This window comes from Camelus ferus, chromosome 4 (genome assembly GCF_009834535.1).
Source record: "Camelus ferus isolate YT-003-E chromosome 4, BCGSAC_Cfer_1.0, whole genome shotgun sequence".
NCBI classification, from domain to species: domain Eukaryota; kingdom Metazoa; phylum Chordata; class Mammalia; order Artiodactyla; family Camelidae; genus Camelus; species Camelus ferus.
Genome location: NC_045699.1, coordinates 65,908,510 through 65,926,326, shown reverse-complemented (window position 1 = coordinate 65,926,326; position 17,817 = coordinate 65,908,510). Strand labels below are relative to the sequence as shown.

Genomic DNA, 17,817 nt, shown 5'->3' with positions numbered 1-17,817 from the left:
AAACAGAAACTTAATTTCACAAACATAAACTTAATTTCTCTCTTGATTCAACATAGAACATATGTTGAACTATTTGTGTTCTTCCTGTTAAAAAGAAAAATTTTTGTCCTAAACTGATTTCTTAAATGAATTGTGATTTCATCTAAGAAATTCACATACAGAACTAGTCTAATTAGTACTTGATTTGTGACCATTGTCTTTCTCTGAAAATTTTGTAGTTAAGCGTCTCTTTTCTTTCTTCTTAAACTGAAATTTATTGTATGCTTACTGTGTACTTAATTTTGTACAGCAGTCTTACAAGGAGAGTTACATTGTCACTGTCACTTTGCAGATGAGAGAATGGAGGGTAGTTATGTGACTTGGCTCAGTAAATGGGAAAGATGGGATCTAGGTCTCTTTAACTCTAGGTCTCATACCATTGGAATCTCAGCACCAGCTTCTGGTAGAGGAGGATCTTAAGGGCCATTTGTACCTTAAGGAGTCTAGTATTTAGAATACATTGCTTTAATGGTAGGTGCAAAAATTAAACCCAAACATCAGAGTAACGCCACCTCCATTTTTTAGGTTTGGGAGACATGTGCCCTTTGAAAAAAAGGCAATTTGTGGTGTTGGAGAAGGATGCTGTCATGGGGTTTAGGACAGATTCTTGCAAACGGGGAGGCAGTGCTGGCCCTGGGCATGTGACATGGAAGTAGATCTCTGTGTGAAATGGGAGGGAATTTTAATACTTAGTGTCTTTTAAGAAATAAAGCAAACTAGCATTAAGCTACTAAATACTATTTGGAACAAGACAAAAAGTGAATAACGTGAACTGAAAAAACGTGAAGACTGTAACATGGTAGGGACTGTAAGCAACCAGTATGTCTACACAATTTCAGTTTCCAGGTTAGCTTGTATTTCAGCCTGCCTTCTTGACCTTATGAGTATGCTCTTCTCATTTGACATTGTTAATCAATATTTACTTCTGAAAATTATGGTCACTTTGACTTATTTAGGAATGTGAGGCATATTCAGGAAGGAAATTGCTAAAGTCAGATCAGAACAGCTGTGTACTAAATAATGATTTCTTACTCTGATAGCCTGACATTTTTGGTATTTCACTTAGTTTTAAGACACATATTGGGAAGTAAGAGTGCTACATTGTTTGTGCTAACACTAATGCATGATAATGCTAAAAGAGGAACTTTACCTCTAAGCTGACACACTTTATAACAGGTATCAAAAGGTAAAAGGAAGCATGTATTACATGAATATGATTTTCGTGGGTCAGTGTAGACTGGTGTCTGTAGCTCTTAAACATGTCCCAGTCATTTATTTCGTTGGTCCGGTGATCCAAGATCTGAATGGTTGACCCAGAGGTCAGTTTTCACATGAATGCTGTAGCCTCATCAAGAAGCCAACATCTCAGTAATAGCACTGAGTGATGACTCAATAAAAGGTCCTATTCCCTGTGTGTTCATGAAGTGGAACAGTTTTCGTAGAGCTGCTGCAAAGTAGTTTACATTTTTTAATCAAGAAATCTGCTTCACAAGACTTAAATTTGTGGTTTGGGGAATGAAGATCAGAATGACATTACCAGCCATAAATAGTGGCTAACCCTTAAGATTGAACACATACTGTATACCAGCTACTCTCTTGAGTGCTTTAAAATTTTTTGTTTCATTTAATCCTCTTGGCAGCCTTATGATGTGTACATACTGTTATTATTGCCATTTTTTTAGATTAGGAAAATGCCAAAGCCTTAAGGATCATTATTAGTGTTTAAATCAGAGAGAGATGCTACAGATGTTACTCCCTTTACACAATTTCCCCTTTCTGTAAAATGGAGGCTAGAGTGGGATGGAAGAGATTACAAATGATTTAAAAGGTTCCTTCTAATTTAAAAAAAAAATCTAAGAATTTTGGCAACCCCTTAAGGGTTCCTCAAGTGTTAACATTATATCCCCTGTACCTCCTAGTACACACAACTGCCAGCTTTTGATAAATGCATAGACTTTAGAGCTGAAAAGAATACTAAGAAAATTGGCCAGACTTTCTCCTTTTACTGACGAGAAAATGGAGCACAGAGGGAGTAGATTACTCAGCATTACACAAATGGCTTATTGGTACTAGAACAAGGCTAGTGTTTAAGTGTCTTGCTTCCTTAGTATATCACTGTATTGATGTCTCAATATTAGGAAATTTCTTTAACATTAAAGCTGGTATAGATATTTTTATCTCTGTATAAAGATTTAGAACTTGGAAGTAAGAATTTATGTATTATCCTTTCAAACTGCAGGATGTGTTAATGAAGGGAAATGAAGGTTGCAAAGAGTAGCTTTTCAAATGTTGTGTTTGCTTATTTCTATGATGTGAGGCCACGCGTGCTGTACTAAACATGTGGAAAATGGGGAGCCAGCCAATAGGTATATGAGAAAATGCTCAGCATCACTAATCACCAGGGAAATGCAAATCAAAACCACAGTTTTGTGAGATAGTACCTCACACCTATCAGAATGGCTATCATAAAAAAGAACACAAATAACAAATATTGGCAAGGATGTTGAGAAAAGGGAACCTTTGTAGACTTTCGGTGGGACTGTAAGTTGGTGCAGCCACTTTGGAAAACAGTATGGATGTTTCTCATAAAACTAAAAATAGAACTCCTATATGACCTAGCGATTCTACTCCTGGGTATATTATCTGAAAAAACCAGAAAACAGAAACACTAATTCCAAAAGATTCATGCACCCAGATGTTCATAGCAGCATTATTTACAATTGCCAAGATACGGAAGCAACCTAAGGTGTTCGTCAGCAGATGAATGGATAAAGAAGATGTAGCATGTATATACAGTGGAATACTACTTGGCCATAAGAAGGATGAAAACTTGCCATTTGCAGCAACATGGATGGACTTGGAGGGTATTATACTAAGTGAGATAATTCAGACAGAGAAAGGCAAATGCTGTACGATATCACTTACATGTGAGATCTGAAAAATACAACAAACTAGTAAATATAACAAAAAAGTAGACTCAAAGAGAACAAACTAATTGTTACCAGTGGGGAGAGGGAAGGGGTGTGGGACAGTATAAAGGTAGGAGATTAAGAGGTACAAACTATTATGTATAGAATAAGCTACAAGGATATATTGTACAACACAGGGAATACAGCCAGTATTTTATAATAACTGTAAATGGAGTATAACCTTTAAAAGTTGTGACTCACTATATTGTATATCTGTAACATATAATGTACATCAACTGTACTTCACTAAACAAAATTTAAATAATAAGGCTTGTGACACATACACACAGATTAATAGAGATAAAAATAAAGTAAGTAAATTTTGAAAATAGGGAACCAACAGAGAATTTTTGAGTGGATTAGGAAATCTCAGTTCCAGAAATGAGAGAAGAAAGGAAACAAAGAATAGTTACAGTAGTCTAGGATTCTAGGGTGGTGAGAAGGCTTGAACTAGGTTTGTCGAGATTTGAGAGAGAATGAAAATGGCCTTGTGATTGATTTGACTTATTGTGATGGGATTTGTGGGAGGATGGTAAAGTGGGAGCCTGGGAGGAGTCCCTGCGCATCTCTGGCTTAGGAGATGGGAGCTGGTGGTACTAAGAACCTGAGTGGGAACACAGGAGAAGCAGGTTTAAAGAGAGAATAATAATAGGTTCAATTTGTTACGTTGAATTTGATGGCGTCTATGGGATATCCTGGTAGTTGTTGACAGTAGGCATTTGGATGGATGGGTCTAGAGAACAGTCTTATCTGGAATTGAAAGTTTGGGGATTACCAGTTGGGACTTACAGGTGAAAATGTGTGTTGATGAGACCATCCAACCAATGGTAAGAGGGTAGTGTGTGTTCTGGGGTAGGCCTTTCTTACCCTCTTGACTTCATTTAGGAAAGAACATGTAAGGCAGGACCTATATAATCTTCATCTGTTAGGATGTGACTGACTCTGGGGGAAATGTTTGCCAACAGTGGGTAAGAACATTCAGAATACATACAGTTGACCCTTGAACAAACATGTTTGAACTGCACAAGTCTACTTATACAAAGATTTTTTTTCCCAGTAAACATATACTACAGAAGTTTATAATCTGCAGTTGGTTAAATCCTCAGATATGGAACCGTGGAAATGGAATGCTGACTGTAGTTATACTCAGCTTTTCGACTTTGTAGAGGATCTGCACCCCTAAGCCCCACATTGTTCAGGGGTCAAATGTATATGGCTTACTGAGTACTATTGACTGTATTTATATTCTTTCTTTACTGACTAGCCTGATACAAGTGCTACTTGCCATCAAGACATTTCCACTTCCCTCTGGGAAGAAATAAGTAGTTTGGCTACTGCTGCTAGATTCTTCAGTAGGACATTTCCTTCATAATTCCTTGTATGCAGTCAGATTTTTGTTTTCACGTTTAGATTATAAGAATCTAGGGATAACTAGCTTTATTCATCTTTGTGTCCCTTATTAACACAGCACAGTGCTCTATACGTTGAAAATGCTAGGTAAATATTTTACTGAATTTAATTTTAGGACATAGGAAGTTTGGCATCTAAGAAGCAGCAGTTTTTCACCCTTAATCTTGTTCGTGGAGTGTCCTTTGTGTTTATGTGGTGCTATAAACATATGTTGGTTATTGCTCTTCTATCTTGACTCCAGTTTGAATAGTTTTAAATTTTTTGTTTTGGGGTTACTTCATACTAACACTCTTTGTTTCAGATTTGAAAGATTCTGGGGTAAAAGGTTAAAAATGTTGTGTCTCTGTTGCCACACAATGGATTTCTGAAGTTGGGAGATGAGAGATGGTACTGAGTTTTAGGCATTAATGATTAACCGGTATGTCAGAAAGATTGGTGTCCAGAATTATGTTTCTAATAAGAAGTAATTTAAAAGTCATTTAGAGAATGGGAGTTTTTTTCCCTTCAGTTAAAATGGTCCATTTTAGAGTTAAGCCAAATCATTTTCTTACTAGGATTTTTTAAATGTGTGTGTTTCTGCTTATAAAAACAATATATTTTCAATCAGAAAAGTAGAATGAAGGGGAAAAAAATTAGCCATAATGTCCACACTAAGATAATCAATGGAAAAGATAGGCCAAAATGTGCTTTATCATGTTTATATGTATTGGAATATAGCTGAGCTGATTCTGAAAGTATATGATTTTATATTTTATGTGGTATTTGCCCATTATAAACTCTTAATAAACATTTATAGTGTTCAAAAATACTCCTCTGAATAGGTATGCCATAGTTTTATCATTCTGTGTTGAGTTTTCAGTTGGCTTCTTATTTTGTACTACTTATTTCCCACCCCTTTCTTAGGATAAATTTCCAGAATTGATCCAAAGTGTTAATGTCTTCAAGGCCTTTCATGCTTCCATGCTGTTCCATTTTTATATGGGGTTTTTCAAAGATAATTAGGAAAAGGTACATTCTGCTGCTTGTGAGGCATCTCTTTGGTTGCATCTGCTCCTCACTAATGGATTTCCTGAACAGACCTGGCTGCTTCTGTTCCATCACACCATCTGTTGGGGATGATATAGGGCATGTTCTGAAATGACCTCAAAAGCTCACACAAACCCTTTGGTCTGTAAGACTTTTCTTCAGTTAGTCTTTAAGATGACAGTGAGCAAAAACAAACAGACAAACAAAAACAACAAAAAAACTACACTCTCCCTACTCTTGTTGGGAGCAACATGCAGGTTTTAAAAGAAGCTAGTTCTTGTCTAATTATTTTATTCATAAGTGTAAAGTTTTATAGTTTGGTTTGGTCTGGTTAGTGAGGTTACTCTGCTTGTGACATAGACATCTTGGATTATCCAAGAGGAGGTTTATAATGGACTCATCTGAGGTGTATTTTTTCTTGGACTCTGAGGCCCTGCTGTTGTGAGGGTGTCAGGGTTTGTTCTTTGCAGTAATATTGAGCTCCCATCTATCTGGCTGTTGCAAAGCACTACGATACAAAGGTGAGGTTTTACTAGTCAAACTGCTCTGAATAGAAGTTCTCTTGTTTTGACTTCTGTAACTTTTTCCATATAACAAAATACAGTAATCTCTTTAAGCCTATAAATTGAAGATAACTAGCTCCTTTCAGTAAGAATTCATGTAAAGCATCAACCAATGCTTGGCATATGGTAAGGACTGAATAAATGGCGACTCACTGATTATTTTATGTATTTTATTGTATGTGTGCATTTTGAAGTTTCTTTAACCTCCAGGTTGAATGAATAATTGTCAACAATCCCTTTTGTTACTGCAGAGATCCAGAAATTGTAAATGAAAAATGTCAGAGGCCCATCAGTACATGGCAGTTTTCTGAGAAATGCCTGTACTATATTTCCATAGAAACACTAATGACCTCTGACTCATCAAACCAAAATGCCTTCCTAAACTGTTTTCACCTTCTGATTCTGTAGCCATAGCCTTGAAGCTCTGTACTGCCTTTTTTTTTTTTTTTTAATATTTTAAAATTGAAATGTCATAATCTTGGGCTGGCTTTTCTGCCTTCAGTATAGTTTCAAGGCTGTAATTACAAAGCTAGAAGCCTGAAAAACTGCATGAAAGGTGATATAGGTTGATCAGGTGGAACTTATTAATGTTTCCATAGAAATGTAGACACTTCTTGTAAGCAGCATTTAAGCTGAGCAAGTATGTGGGCATAATAGGTTATATAATTGAGGATCCTTGGCTTCCCCTCCCCCAACTCTTTTTTTTTTTTTTTTTGGCCCCTAAGGTTTCACATTAAGAAAATAACATTAGGAAAAAAGGCTTTGTTTTTGTTACAGTTTTTAAAATGAGACCTTGACATTTGAAGGTGGAGAAAGGGAAAAATGACTTGAAGCTCTGCCAGCCAGCTTTTGCTCTATGGACTTGTGATGTTATGTCCCTGTATTCAAAAGCACTTTCTGTTATTCCTGAATTATGGTTTATCAGGTTGCCTATGAGAAACAAAAGCTAATGGCCTAAGTGGCTTCTGCTCACTGGATAGAAAGGAAAGAAGCAGATGTGAATTTAATGCTCAGCTGATCCAAAGAAAAGTGTTTTTATGTTAGCTTGGGTTTGGGGCTAACTTGCAGGGTGCAAACCTGACCATGAGGCAGGCCATGGTCTGGCTAGCTAATGTTTGTTACCAAAAAGAAAAAAAAAGCCACATTCCTCTTCAGCCTCCACCCAAGCCATTCGTTGTACCCAAAGGAGCCTAGAAGATTGAGCTAGGGGAAGGGCCCTGAAAAATGGAAGAGTTCCTAGAATTTCAGGAGCTGTGGATTGTTTGCCATGTATATCTTGGCTACCCCTCCCCCCAGCTCTTCCTTTTAACTCCTTATGAAGTTTTCTAACCACTATATTTAAGTTAGCAGAATTGGACTGGTATTGACAAACCTAGGTATATCCGTATATTACCTTTCTCAGTGACTCTATTGCCTGTAAAGCCAAAAACTACCCTTGTATGTCAGTTAAAACCCTTTATGATACGGCCCTGGCTGGGGCTCCAGTCAAATCATATACCAGGTGACATTGTTCCCTCTCTCTGCTCGTGCCTCGTACATGTGGCTTCCTCTGCGAGTTTCTCCGATAGCCCTGTTCGGTGAGTGCTTATCCCTTCCACATGCCCCTGGCCCCTTGGTTGCTGCTTCTTTTCTCACTGATATTGATCACAACTACCAAACACTTACCAGTGACTTAAGTGGATCATTTCATTGAATCTTTACAACAATCTACAGATGAGGAAATTGGCTCATAGGATGAAGTCACTTCCTAAGCTAACGAAGTTCGTAAGTCATGGTGCTAGGGCTCAAGCCTATTCTAATATCAAAATATATGCTCTTAGTACTCTGCACTGATTCCCAGTTGCATCTTGTCCATTTGTCCCCATCTGTCTGTCCATCATTCACTCCCTACAGTTAATTTTTTAAAATGTTACTATTTATTTTTACTATCTTTATTTCATTTGGCTTTATTTTTTTAATAGTAAAATATATATAACATAAAATTTACCATTTTAACCATTTTTTAAGTGTACAGTTCAGTGGCATTAAGTACATTCACATTGTTGTGCTCCCCAGTTAATTTTAATTCTGAACCCCCTAGACTATTCATTGTCTGACAGTAGGGTCAATCTTACTGATACTTGTATCTTCCAGGCCTAGGACCTCCACAGTGTGGGCAGGTACTTAACATTCAAAAGAATAAGTGACTATTTGCTAGGCTGATAGAGTTACTTTTCTTTTTTTTTTTTTTTTTAACATTTTTTATTGATTTATAATCATTTTACAATGTTGTGTCAAATTCCAGTGTTCAGCACAATTTTTCAGTTATTCATGGACATATACACACTCATTGTCACATTTTTTTCTCTGTGAGTTATCATAACATTTTGTGTATATTTCCCTGTGCTATAGAGTGTAGTCTATTCTACAATTTTGAAATCCCAGTCTATCCCTTCCCACCCTCCACCCCCCTGGTAACCACAAGTCTGTATTCTCTGTCTGTGAGTCTATTTCTGTCCTTTATTTACGCTTTGTTTTTGTTTGTTTGTTTTTGTTTTTGTTTTTTAGATTCCACATATGAGCGATCTCATATGGTATTTTTCTTTCTCTTTCTGGCTTACTTCACTTAGAATGACATTCTCCAGGAGCATCCATGTTGCTGCAAATGGCATTATGTTGTCGGTTTTTATGGCTGAGTAGTATTCCATTGTATAAATATACCACCTCTTCTTTATCCAGTCACCTGTTGATGGACATTTAGGCTGTTTCCATGTTTTGGCTATTGTAAATAGTGCTGCTATGAACATTGGGGTGCAGGTGTCATCCTGAAGTAGATTTCCTTCTGGATACAAGCCCAGGAGTGGGATTCCTGGGTCATATGGTAAGTCTATTCCTAGTCTTTTGAGGAATCTCCACACTGTTTTCCATAGTGGCTGCACCAAACTGCATTCCCACCAGCAGTGTAGGAGGGTTCCCCTTTCTCCACAGCCTCTCCAGCATTTGTCATTTGTGGATTTTTGAATGACGGCCATTCTGACTGGTGTGAGGTGATACCTCATTGTAGTTTTGATTTGCATTTCTCTGATAATTAGTGATATTGAGCATTTTTTCATGTGCTTTTTGATCATTTGTATGTCTTCCTTGGAGAATTGCTTGTTTAGGTCTTCTGCCCATTTTTGGATTGGGTTGTTTATTTTTTTCTTATTGAGTCGTATGAGCTGCTTATATATTCTGGAGATCAAGCCTTTGTCGGTTTCACTTGCAAAAATTTTCTCCCATTCCGTAGGTTTTCTTCTTGTTTTATTTCTGGTTTCCTTTGCTGTGCAGAAGCTTGTAAGTTTCATTAGGTCCCATTTGTTTATTCTTGCTTTTATTTCTTCTAGGAGAAAATTTTTGAAATGTATGTCAGATAATGTTTTGCCTATGTTTTCCTCTAGGAGGTTTATTGTATCTTGTCTTATGTTTAAGTCTTTAATCCATTTTGAGTTGATTTTTGTATATGGTGTAAGGGAGTGTTCTAGCTTCATTGTTTTACATGCTGCTGTCCAGTTTTCCCAACACCATTTGCTGAAGAGACTGTCTTTATTCCACTGTATATTCTTGCCTCCTTTGTCGAAGATTAGTTGACCAAAAGTTTGTGGGTTCATTTCTGGGCTCTCTATTCTGTTCCATTGGTCTATATGTCTGTTTTGGTACCAATACCATGCTGTCTTGATGACTGTAGCTCTATAGTATTGTCTGAAGTCTGGGAGAGTTATTCCTCCAGCCTCTTTCTTTCTCTTCAGTAATGCTTTGGCAATTCTAGGTCTTTGATGGTTCCATATGAATTTTATTATGATTTTTTCTAGTTCTGTGGAATATGTCCTGGGTAATTGGATAGGGATTGCATTAAATCTGTAGATTGCCTTGGGCAGTGTGACCATTTTGACAATATTGATTCTTCCAATCCAAGAGCATGGAATATCTTTCCATTTTTTAAAGTCTTCTTTAATTTCCTTCATCAATGGTTTATAGTTTTCTGTGTATAATTCTTTCACCTCCTTGGTTAGATTTATTCCCAGATATTTTATTACTTTGGGTGCTATTTTAAAGGGGATTATTTCTTTACTTTCTTCTTCTGTTGATTTATCGTTAGTGTAAAGAAATGCAACTGATTTTTGAACGTTAATTTTGTAACCTGCTACCTTGCTGAATTCTTCAATCAGCTCTAGTAGCTTTTGTGTGGACCTTTTAGGGTTTTCTATATATAGTAACATGTCATCAGCATATAATGACACTTTTACCTCTTCTTTTCCAATTTGGATCCCTTTTATTTCTTTCTCTTGCCTGACTGCTGTGGCTAGGACTTCCAGGACTATGTTGAATAGGAGTGGTGATAGTGGGCATCCTTGTCTTGTCCCAGATTTTAGTGGGAAGCTTTTGAGTTTTTCACCGTTGAGTACTATGCTGGCTGTAGGTTTGTCATACATAGCTTTTATTATGTTGAGATATGTTCCCTCTATACCCACTTTGGCGAGAGTTTTTATCATAAATGGGTGTTGAATTTTATCAGATGCTTTTTCTGCATCGATTGAGATGATCATGTGGTTTTTGTCCTTTCTCTTGTTGATGTGATGTATTACACTGATTGATTTGCGTATGTTGAACCAGCCTTGTGTCCCTGGGATGAGCCCCACTTGGTCATGATGTATAATCTTTTTTATGTGTTGTTGGATTCTATTTGCTAAAATTTTGGTGAGGATTTTGGCGTCTATGTTCATCAGTGATATTGGCCTATAATTCTCTTTTTTTGTAGTGTCTTTGCCTGGTTTTGGTATCAGGGTGATGGTGGCTTCATAGAATTAGAGTTACTTTTCTAATAACAGCTGATAAACTTATAAATTGGTTAGTAAATAACACTATTGTAAACATTTCCACATTTCATTTACTTTAAACCTGCAACAGAATCCAAAAGGTGGCATAACAAATTGAGAAGAGGAAAATCTTTTCTCCTGTCTTACATTGTCCATTGTAATAGCCACTGCCCTTATATGGCTACTTTAATTAAATAAAATTTAAAGATTCAGTTGCTTAGTCTCATTAGTCACATTTCAAGTGCTCAGCAGTTACATGTGGCTAGTGGCTACTGTTTTGGACAGTGTAGATAGGGAACATTTCTATCATTGTAGAATTTCTGTTGGACATTGATTGTTATTCTGCAGAGAATAGTGAAATTTATTTTCTCTTAGAACTTGATATTTTGGGAAGAACTTCATTTTAGTGGCATATGGTTTAGTACCATTGCTTTTTAGAGAAAGAAACAGTTCCTAAACATTTACTGAGCAGCTTTTCCTGGGATCCTGGAACATGCCTCAGCCTTGGGGTGGGGATATGTTTGGGGATGAAATGGGAAACTGATACAGATGACCAGAGCTGATGATCCAGAAAGGACCAGTGAATAACTTATATATCAGTACAAAGCCTGGATAAAATTTTTTAGCTTTTTCTTGGAGAGTATGGAAAACAAAATTCTCTACAACCTGTATTCACAGTCAGTAGCCCTGAACATGATTTGATGTGGGAAGCACAGGGACTTGGGAGCTCAGGGTAGGGGAACCTAACTAAGCAGAGCAGTTTCAAAATGCTTTTAGATCCTGATTTCCTTCTGGAAGCTCTGCTTCATTTCATATTGCACATTTAAAACTATTTAAAACTTGAATTGCAGTTGACTAGGTGAAATAATGTTATATCATATTTTTAATTAAACATTTTAATTAATGTTAATATATGATTTCTGTGTTGGGGAAAGATAAGGTTTGATTTGAATTGTAGAACTTTGCCTTTTAATGGCCTCACCTTAATTTTGCCTGTGGGCTTCAAAATAGACTGGCAGAATCATAACCAGGATCCAAGTCTTTACTGCACCATGCTGCCTTTCTAAAGTCAAGTTAAATTAAATTAAAACATTCCTAGAGTAATATTTAACTTGCTTTTGTAGAAGACACATTATAGATTACAGTTAGCTAGTCTTTCAGGCTTGGGTTTGTTTACTGGCATTACCCATGGCTTTTATATGTTCACATTTGGTAAAAAATGGATACTCAAAGTTTATTTAAGATCCTATTATGGTGGGTGGGAGGGTATAGCTCAAGTGGAAGAGCGCATACTTAGCATACACGAGGTCCTGGATTCAATCCTCAGTACCTCCATTGAAAAACTAAATAAACTTAATTACCTCCCCTTTGCAAAAAAAAAAAAAAAAAAAAGTTTGTATAAATAATAGCCAAAGATGTATTATTTTCTGTATACTATATAATTCACCATCTTCTCTGTCTTCTGTGAAATACAGCCTTTTCTGACACACAAAAAAGGTCCTATTATGGTAAATACATAACTTTATAGTCAAAATAGTAAAGAAAAAAATCAATAATTTTTTAATCTGTTACTGAAGCCAATCACAGACTGAGGAATCACTGATCTTTTTCCTATTGTCAAATTTTCTCCTATTGGAGAAAAGCTTATCAACTGGATCTTCCTTCGTATTAAAGAAAATCCCTAGACTTTGAGCCATTTATTGACCTCCTGCTGTAAAGTAGGTGATTTATATATATTCACCAAATCTCACAATGGTTGAACAAGATGGTTATTTTTATCCCCATTTCAAGAAATAGGTATAGGGTAGTTAATTAAAAATAGTGGCAAATCTGGGGTTTGAATCCAACTCTAACTCAGATGAGTGAAACATAATTTCACTATGCATCTGTCTTCTAAGGTAACCAATGATAAGTGAATGTAAGCTTTGCACTAAATTATAGAGTGCTTATGAGCATAGTGACTTAGTGATATATCTGTCATTTTAGGAACCAACCTGCATTTTCTTTCACTTTTTAAAGCAATTTAAGTCACCGTCCTGGATTTCCACAACATTTCCTAATCTGTTTAATGTGTTGTATTCTGTGTGACAGAAGGTTTTGGGGTTATGTTTGTGTATTTATGTGGCTTAGTGATCTGCTTTTTTACCAAACAGCTCTGATATCCTTTGCCTTTGTGTTAAATTGAACACACCTTGGGGTTACTTCTAGCAGTGATTTGGATTCTTCTAGCTAGCAATCATTTTGCTAGCTAGATCTGGTTGCTGAGAATCTGGGTGAGACTGTTTGAGACTGGTAGCCACATCTAGCCATTCCACTGACTTGTTGTCAGGAGGTGGAATTAACATTGTTCTCTGTATCTCCTCAGGCCTCCTGCATTAGTGATGATCTGTAAAACCAGAGACAACATTATTAGCCAATGGTCTCAGGGCTGGATGGAGGGAATGTAGACATAGTTACTGAATTCCATAATCAGGGCTCGTTGTGACTGTTGGAGGAATTTTTTAGGGCAAATAAAAAGAGTTCTTCCTTTAGGGGCTCGCATACTACATTTGGAATCCCTACATCAAACAATTTCCAGGCTCAAAATATTGGGGAAAAAAAGGTTCAAGAATCACAGCAAGTAAATAAACAATGATGTTATAGGGTTCCATCCGCGGTCTTTGAGGATGATGTCATGAATGGGTCAATAGTTACCTCCTATCATCTGCTCTTTGCTACCACGGATACAGCCCTAGATCGGATGGATCCTTGGGTTTAGTAGTAGCTCACACATGTTGAGCTTTTACTTCGTCAGGTACAGTGCATAGTCTTTACATGCACTATCTCATCTAATCCTTTTAACAGAACTATAAGGTAGGTGCTGTTGTTAATCCCAATTTATAGCAGGGTTAGGGTCAATCCTACTTGGGTCATATGGACTGATTGTGTAAAAGGGTAAGTCTCCAAAGGAAAATCGGGATGCCATTAACAGAAGAAGAGGGGAGTGGTTGCTAGGCAGATAAAAGCAACAGACATCCACTTGAACTGTTTTTCTTAGGGTTGTCTTTGTTTTTTAGTCACCTCCGCTTTGTGTTTGATTTAGTTACTTTGAGTTCAGAATGGTATTTGTTTTCAGAAAATGTGTTAGACTTTGTCCTTTCTTGAGACTTCTAATACAGTTCTTTCATTTAATGGTCAGAATCTGAGGTCTAGAATAGGGGACTTGAGTGACTTGCCTAAAGTCATACAACTAAACTAAAAGTGGCTTGAACTATAACTTTGCTACATACATTAGCCTTCCTGTGCTTTTGTCCTATTTTTGAGTGAGTTTATGTTGTGTGAACACTTACTCTCAGTTTCTCTTCTGGCAGGGTGTTCAACATTGGACCCATGTGTAATGATGAGTTATTTCCTCTTTGCCTAGTATCTCTCCACACTTTCCTATTCCTGTTGCGTTTATGTAGAAAGGCTTTAAAGTTGCTCTGAGGTGAGCCTTCTTAGGCATCTCAGCCACTTTCGCAGCTTCTAAACTCTGGTTTTCCAGATCAAATTTCCTCATTCAGACATTCCACACACTTTTCAGGCTAGACTTAAAATTTTCTGATCCTATGACTTTCTTTCCCTAGACTAATTTGAGGCAGGATCATGTTTTCTGTTTAGTTCATCCTGCATTTGAGCACCTTGCATAGTGTACTGGCAGCTGCTCTGGGCGTAGAAGCAGCTCTGCAGGTGGATGTGCACAGACCCTACCCTTGAAGCATGGAGGAGGCCGTGTTTCATGGTGGTGATGATATCTGAGCTGGATCTTGAAAGATGATGAATAGTTCTCTACCAAGTGGAGAGGAAGGAGGATGCACAGGAAGGCAAGAAGGCATGTGGCATGTTTGGTGAATGGTGTGGCCCAAACAGCCCAGGATTGCAAGGACTTTAAAAGTTATGGTGTTTAAACATTCTACCTGCTATTTGAATCCCTCTTCTTCACAGTGATTCTTTGGCTTCTGGTTGCCCAGCTCTGATGATAGAAAATGCTCTTGTATTCCTCTAGTCCTAGGGGTTTGCTCCATTATTTTTGAATTTATCGTTGAGATACTACAGTTGATGTTTATTGAACAGCTACTTTGTGCTAAGCTTGTGAGAGATAATGAGGATACAGCTGTGAACAAGACAGGCCCAGTCCCTTTCCCTGGGTCAGTGGAACACTATTAGTGGAACAGTCTATTAGTGGCATTAGACATTGAAAAAGTAACTCCTAGTTGATGAGTGCACAAAGCATTACAGATCGTTATTACAGGGAGCTTTGACCTTGTGTATGAGGCAAGGGTAAGGGAGGCAAGAAAAAGCTTTTCTGAGGAAATGCCTAAACTGAAGATGAGTAGAAAGCAAACTGGAGAAAGTAAGCAATCGTTCCAGGAAAAAAGAACTTTTATTCACTGGGTATGGAATACCTACTGTGTGTTTGCTATTCACTGTGCTTGATCTTTCTCTTCAGCGTGATAATTAACACACTAATCAGACAGATGTAGCTCAGACTTTTTGGGCTGAAATGTACTTTGAGAGATATTTATTCCAACCTGAATAGCATATTTATTAATGGAAGAATTGCTTCCATTTATGTGTACAGGTAAAAATTATTCAACATCTGTGAAAATTTTAAGTAAAATTACCCTGTTTGATATTTGTTATAAGGTCACATTTGTATATTTTGCTTTCTTTTGGAAGGTAATTAATTGATAACATAAATAGAACATGACAAATATTAAATGAATTGAAATTTTACTATGAATTTTTATTCTAATTACCATTGGCTTGCCTTGCTTATTCATAATTACTTGTGCTGTGTGTTTATTGAGCTCCTACTCTGTGCTAAGTAAGCATTTTATATCAATGTTTTCACTTAATCTTCTTTACTACTTCATGATAAGTACTGTTACTATCTCCATTTTTATATAAAGATGATTAGATGGAGGCTCAGAGAGGGATATACAGTTGCTAAATGTTAAGTCAGAGCTAAGATTCAAATCCAAATTTGACTTCTGAGTCTGGATTTATTGTCCACTATATGATACTTGATTTTTTTGTATTTGCAAGTACCTTAGAGTAATTCATGAATCATAATCTTTTTTTCCTGTTGTTTCTCTTTAGGTTTTTGTCAGGACGAATTGGCAGAGCTCGACCCAAGCACTAGTAAGTTCTGAATGTTCCCCAGGGTCCAAGGGTAAGAAAAGTATACATGTGTGTACCTTTAAATGTATAACTTAAATGTGTATCTGTCATTGATAGAGCTATTGGCTGAGATTTTATTTTACTTTAATTTATGATTATGGAAGGGCATTCTCTTTTTTCTAGTTATGTTTTCTTTTTCTTCTCCTAATACTGTTTGGTGGCCAGAGTCCAGCCATTTAATAGAAAATTCTTTGCTGAAAATTTCTGTGTAATACTGCTCCCCTTATTCTCCGTCATCCCATGGAACCAGCAGCAACAAAAACTGTGCTTTCATTTAGGTACACATACAACCATATACCAAAACCACTTTTTAGAAGTATTGGCTAATTTTGACATAACGGCTTTCAAAGAAGGATTATATAAAGGTTTAGATATTTATAGTTGATAACCTTCATATCACAGTTTAATTTCTAAAGCACCTTCATCTACATCCTTAATTTTAAGGTATAAGAATGACCATTTCAAGGTCTAATTAAATGAGGCTTTTCGGGACTATGTAAATCTTGACCATAGATAATCATCTGTGTTTATAGTGCTCTCATACTGTGGTGAACACCATTCTGGGATATGGTTACAACTATTGGAAATAGGACATGGGGATATGCAACGTATACAGACCTCATTTTGCTGTAATTCCAAAATGTCAAATGATAGTTTAGATTGAGAATCAGTGAGATGATCCAGAGCTATTTTTTCTAGTTCTAGTACTTCTTAGGGTCATGGAGCTGGCTGTTTGTCACCAATCTGCTGTTGTGGTAAGTGAAAAAGTTCACCTCACCATCCTGGCTAGTATCAGCTCTCTGAGGGTGTGGGCTCACACACGTTAATAGTATAAACATTCATGTTTGTCCAACTAATACTTATTAATTGCAAGATAAAGTAAGTCTCATAATGCTTATCAAACACCAGGGAAATAGATTTGTCTTTTTTGAAAGTCATAAAGTTCAGAATCAGCTTAGTAGGTGTAATGTAGGCTCAGTTTACTCTATCTTCCCACCTGACATCCCAATACCTGTGAGTGAACACACTGTTTTCACTTTGTCTCATGAATAGCTATCATTTAGGAGGAGAAGTAAATTTTTGAATCATGGTCTTTTCTTAGAAGTATTTTTGAACACTAGGAAGACATTGACATGCCCTGTAATCTTTCAGACAGAACTACACGTAAAACAAGCCAGATAATTGAGAACTCAGTTTAGCATTTGAATGTTGTCTCTGCTCCAGGCCCAGTTCTAGGCTCCAGGGATGCACAAAAAATAAGTCTGTGTCCCACCCTCATTTATTAACGGTCTATTGGAAAATATTTCCTTGTCTAGAATTATTTGAAAATATACTTTTTTAAAACCTCTAATTTAGCACTTAGTACCCAAACTTATTCTCCTTTTCTGCACTTAGTAGCAATTGAAAATAGCTCAAAATAGTCTTTAAAGGCACTTGGTATTCTTACGGAGATTATTATTGGATGATTATTCTTTCTGGACCAAGTAATTCTACCTCGTTTAACATTTCTGCATAGAATCTCTAGCTAGATACGGTGATTTATAGACCTCTCCATTCTATGAGAATGAACAGATATTGAACATAACTTTATATATCAGTATAGTATGGGAGTTACCTTGAAAATAAGCACTCTTCTTTTAAGAGTTGTGCTTAACTTATGTGGCCAATATTCTCAGTAATCCCCATACTATTTTTGTGAAGCTAGTGGTATTTTTAGTCTTCCTCTTTCAATGTATAATGATCTGATATTATTATAATAATGAATAGGCAGAAATA

At 36.7% G+C, this 17,817-nt stretch overlaps 1 protein-coding gene across 2 annotated transcripts in view; it reads left to right on the top strand.

Moving 5' to 3' along the window:
- NR6A1 (nuclear receptor subfamily 6 group A member 1) overlaps positions 1-17,817 on the top strand; it is a 204,307-nt gene that overhangs the window by 19,733 nt on the left and 166,757 nt on the right. For both annotated transcript variants that reach the window (XM_032478401.1, XM_032478400.1), the window contains exon 2: positions 15,961-16,002. In XM_032478401.1, the coding sequence (XP_032334292.1) occupies positions 15,961-16,002 (42 nt within the window). The remainder of the gene's footprint in view (positions 1-15,960; positions 16,003-17,817) is intronic.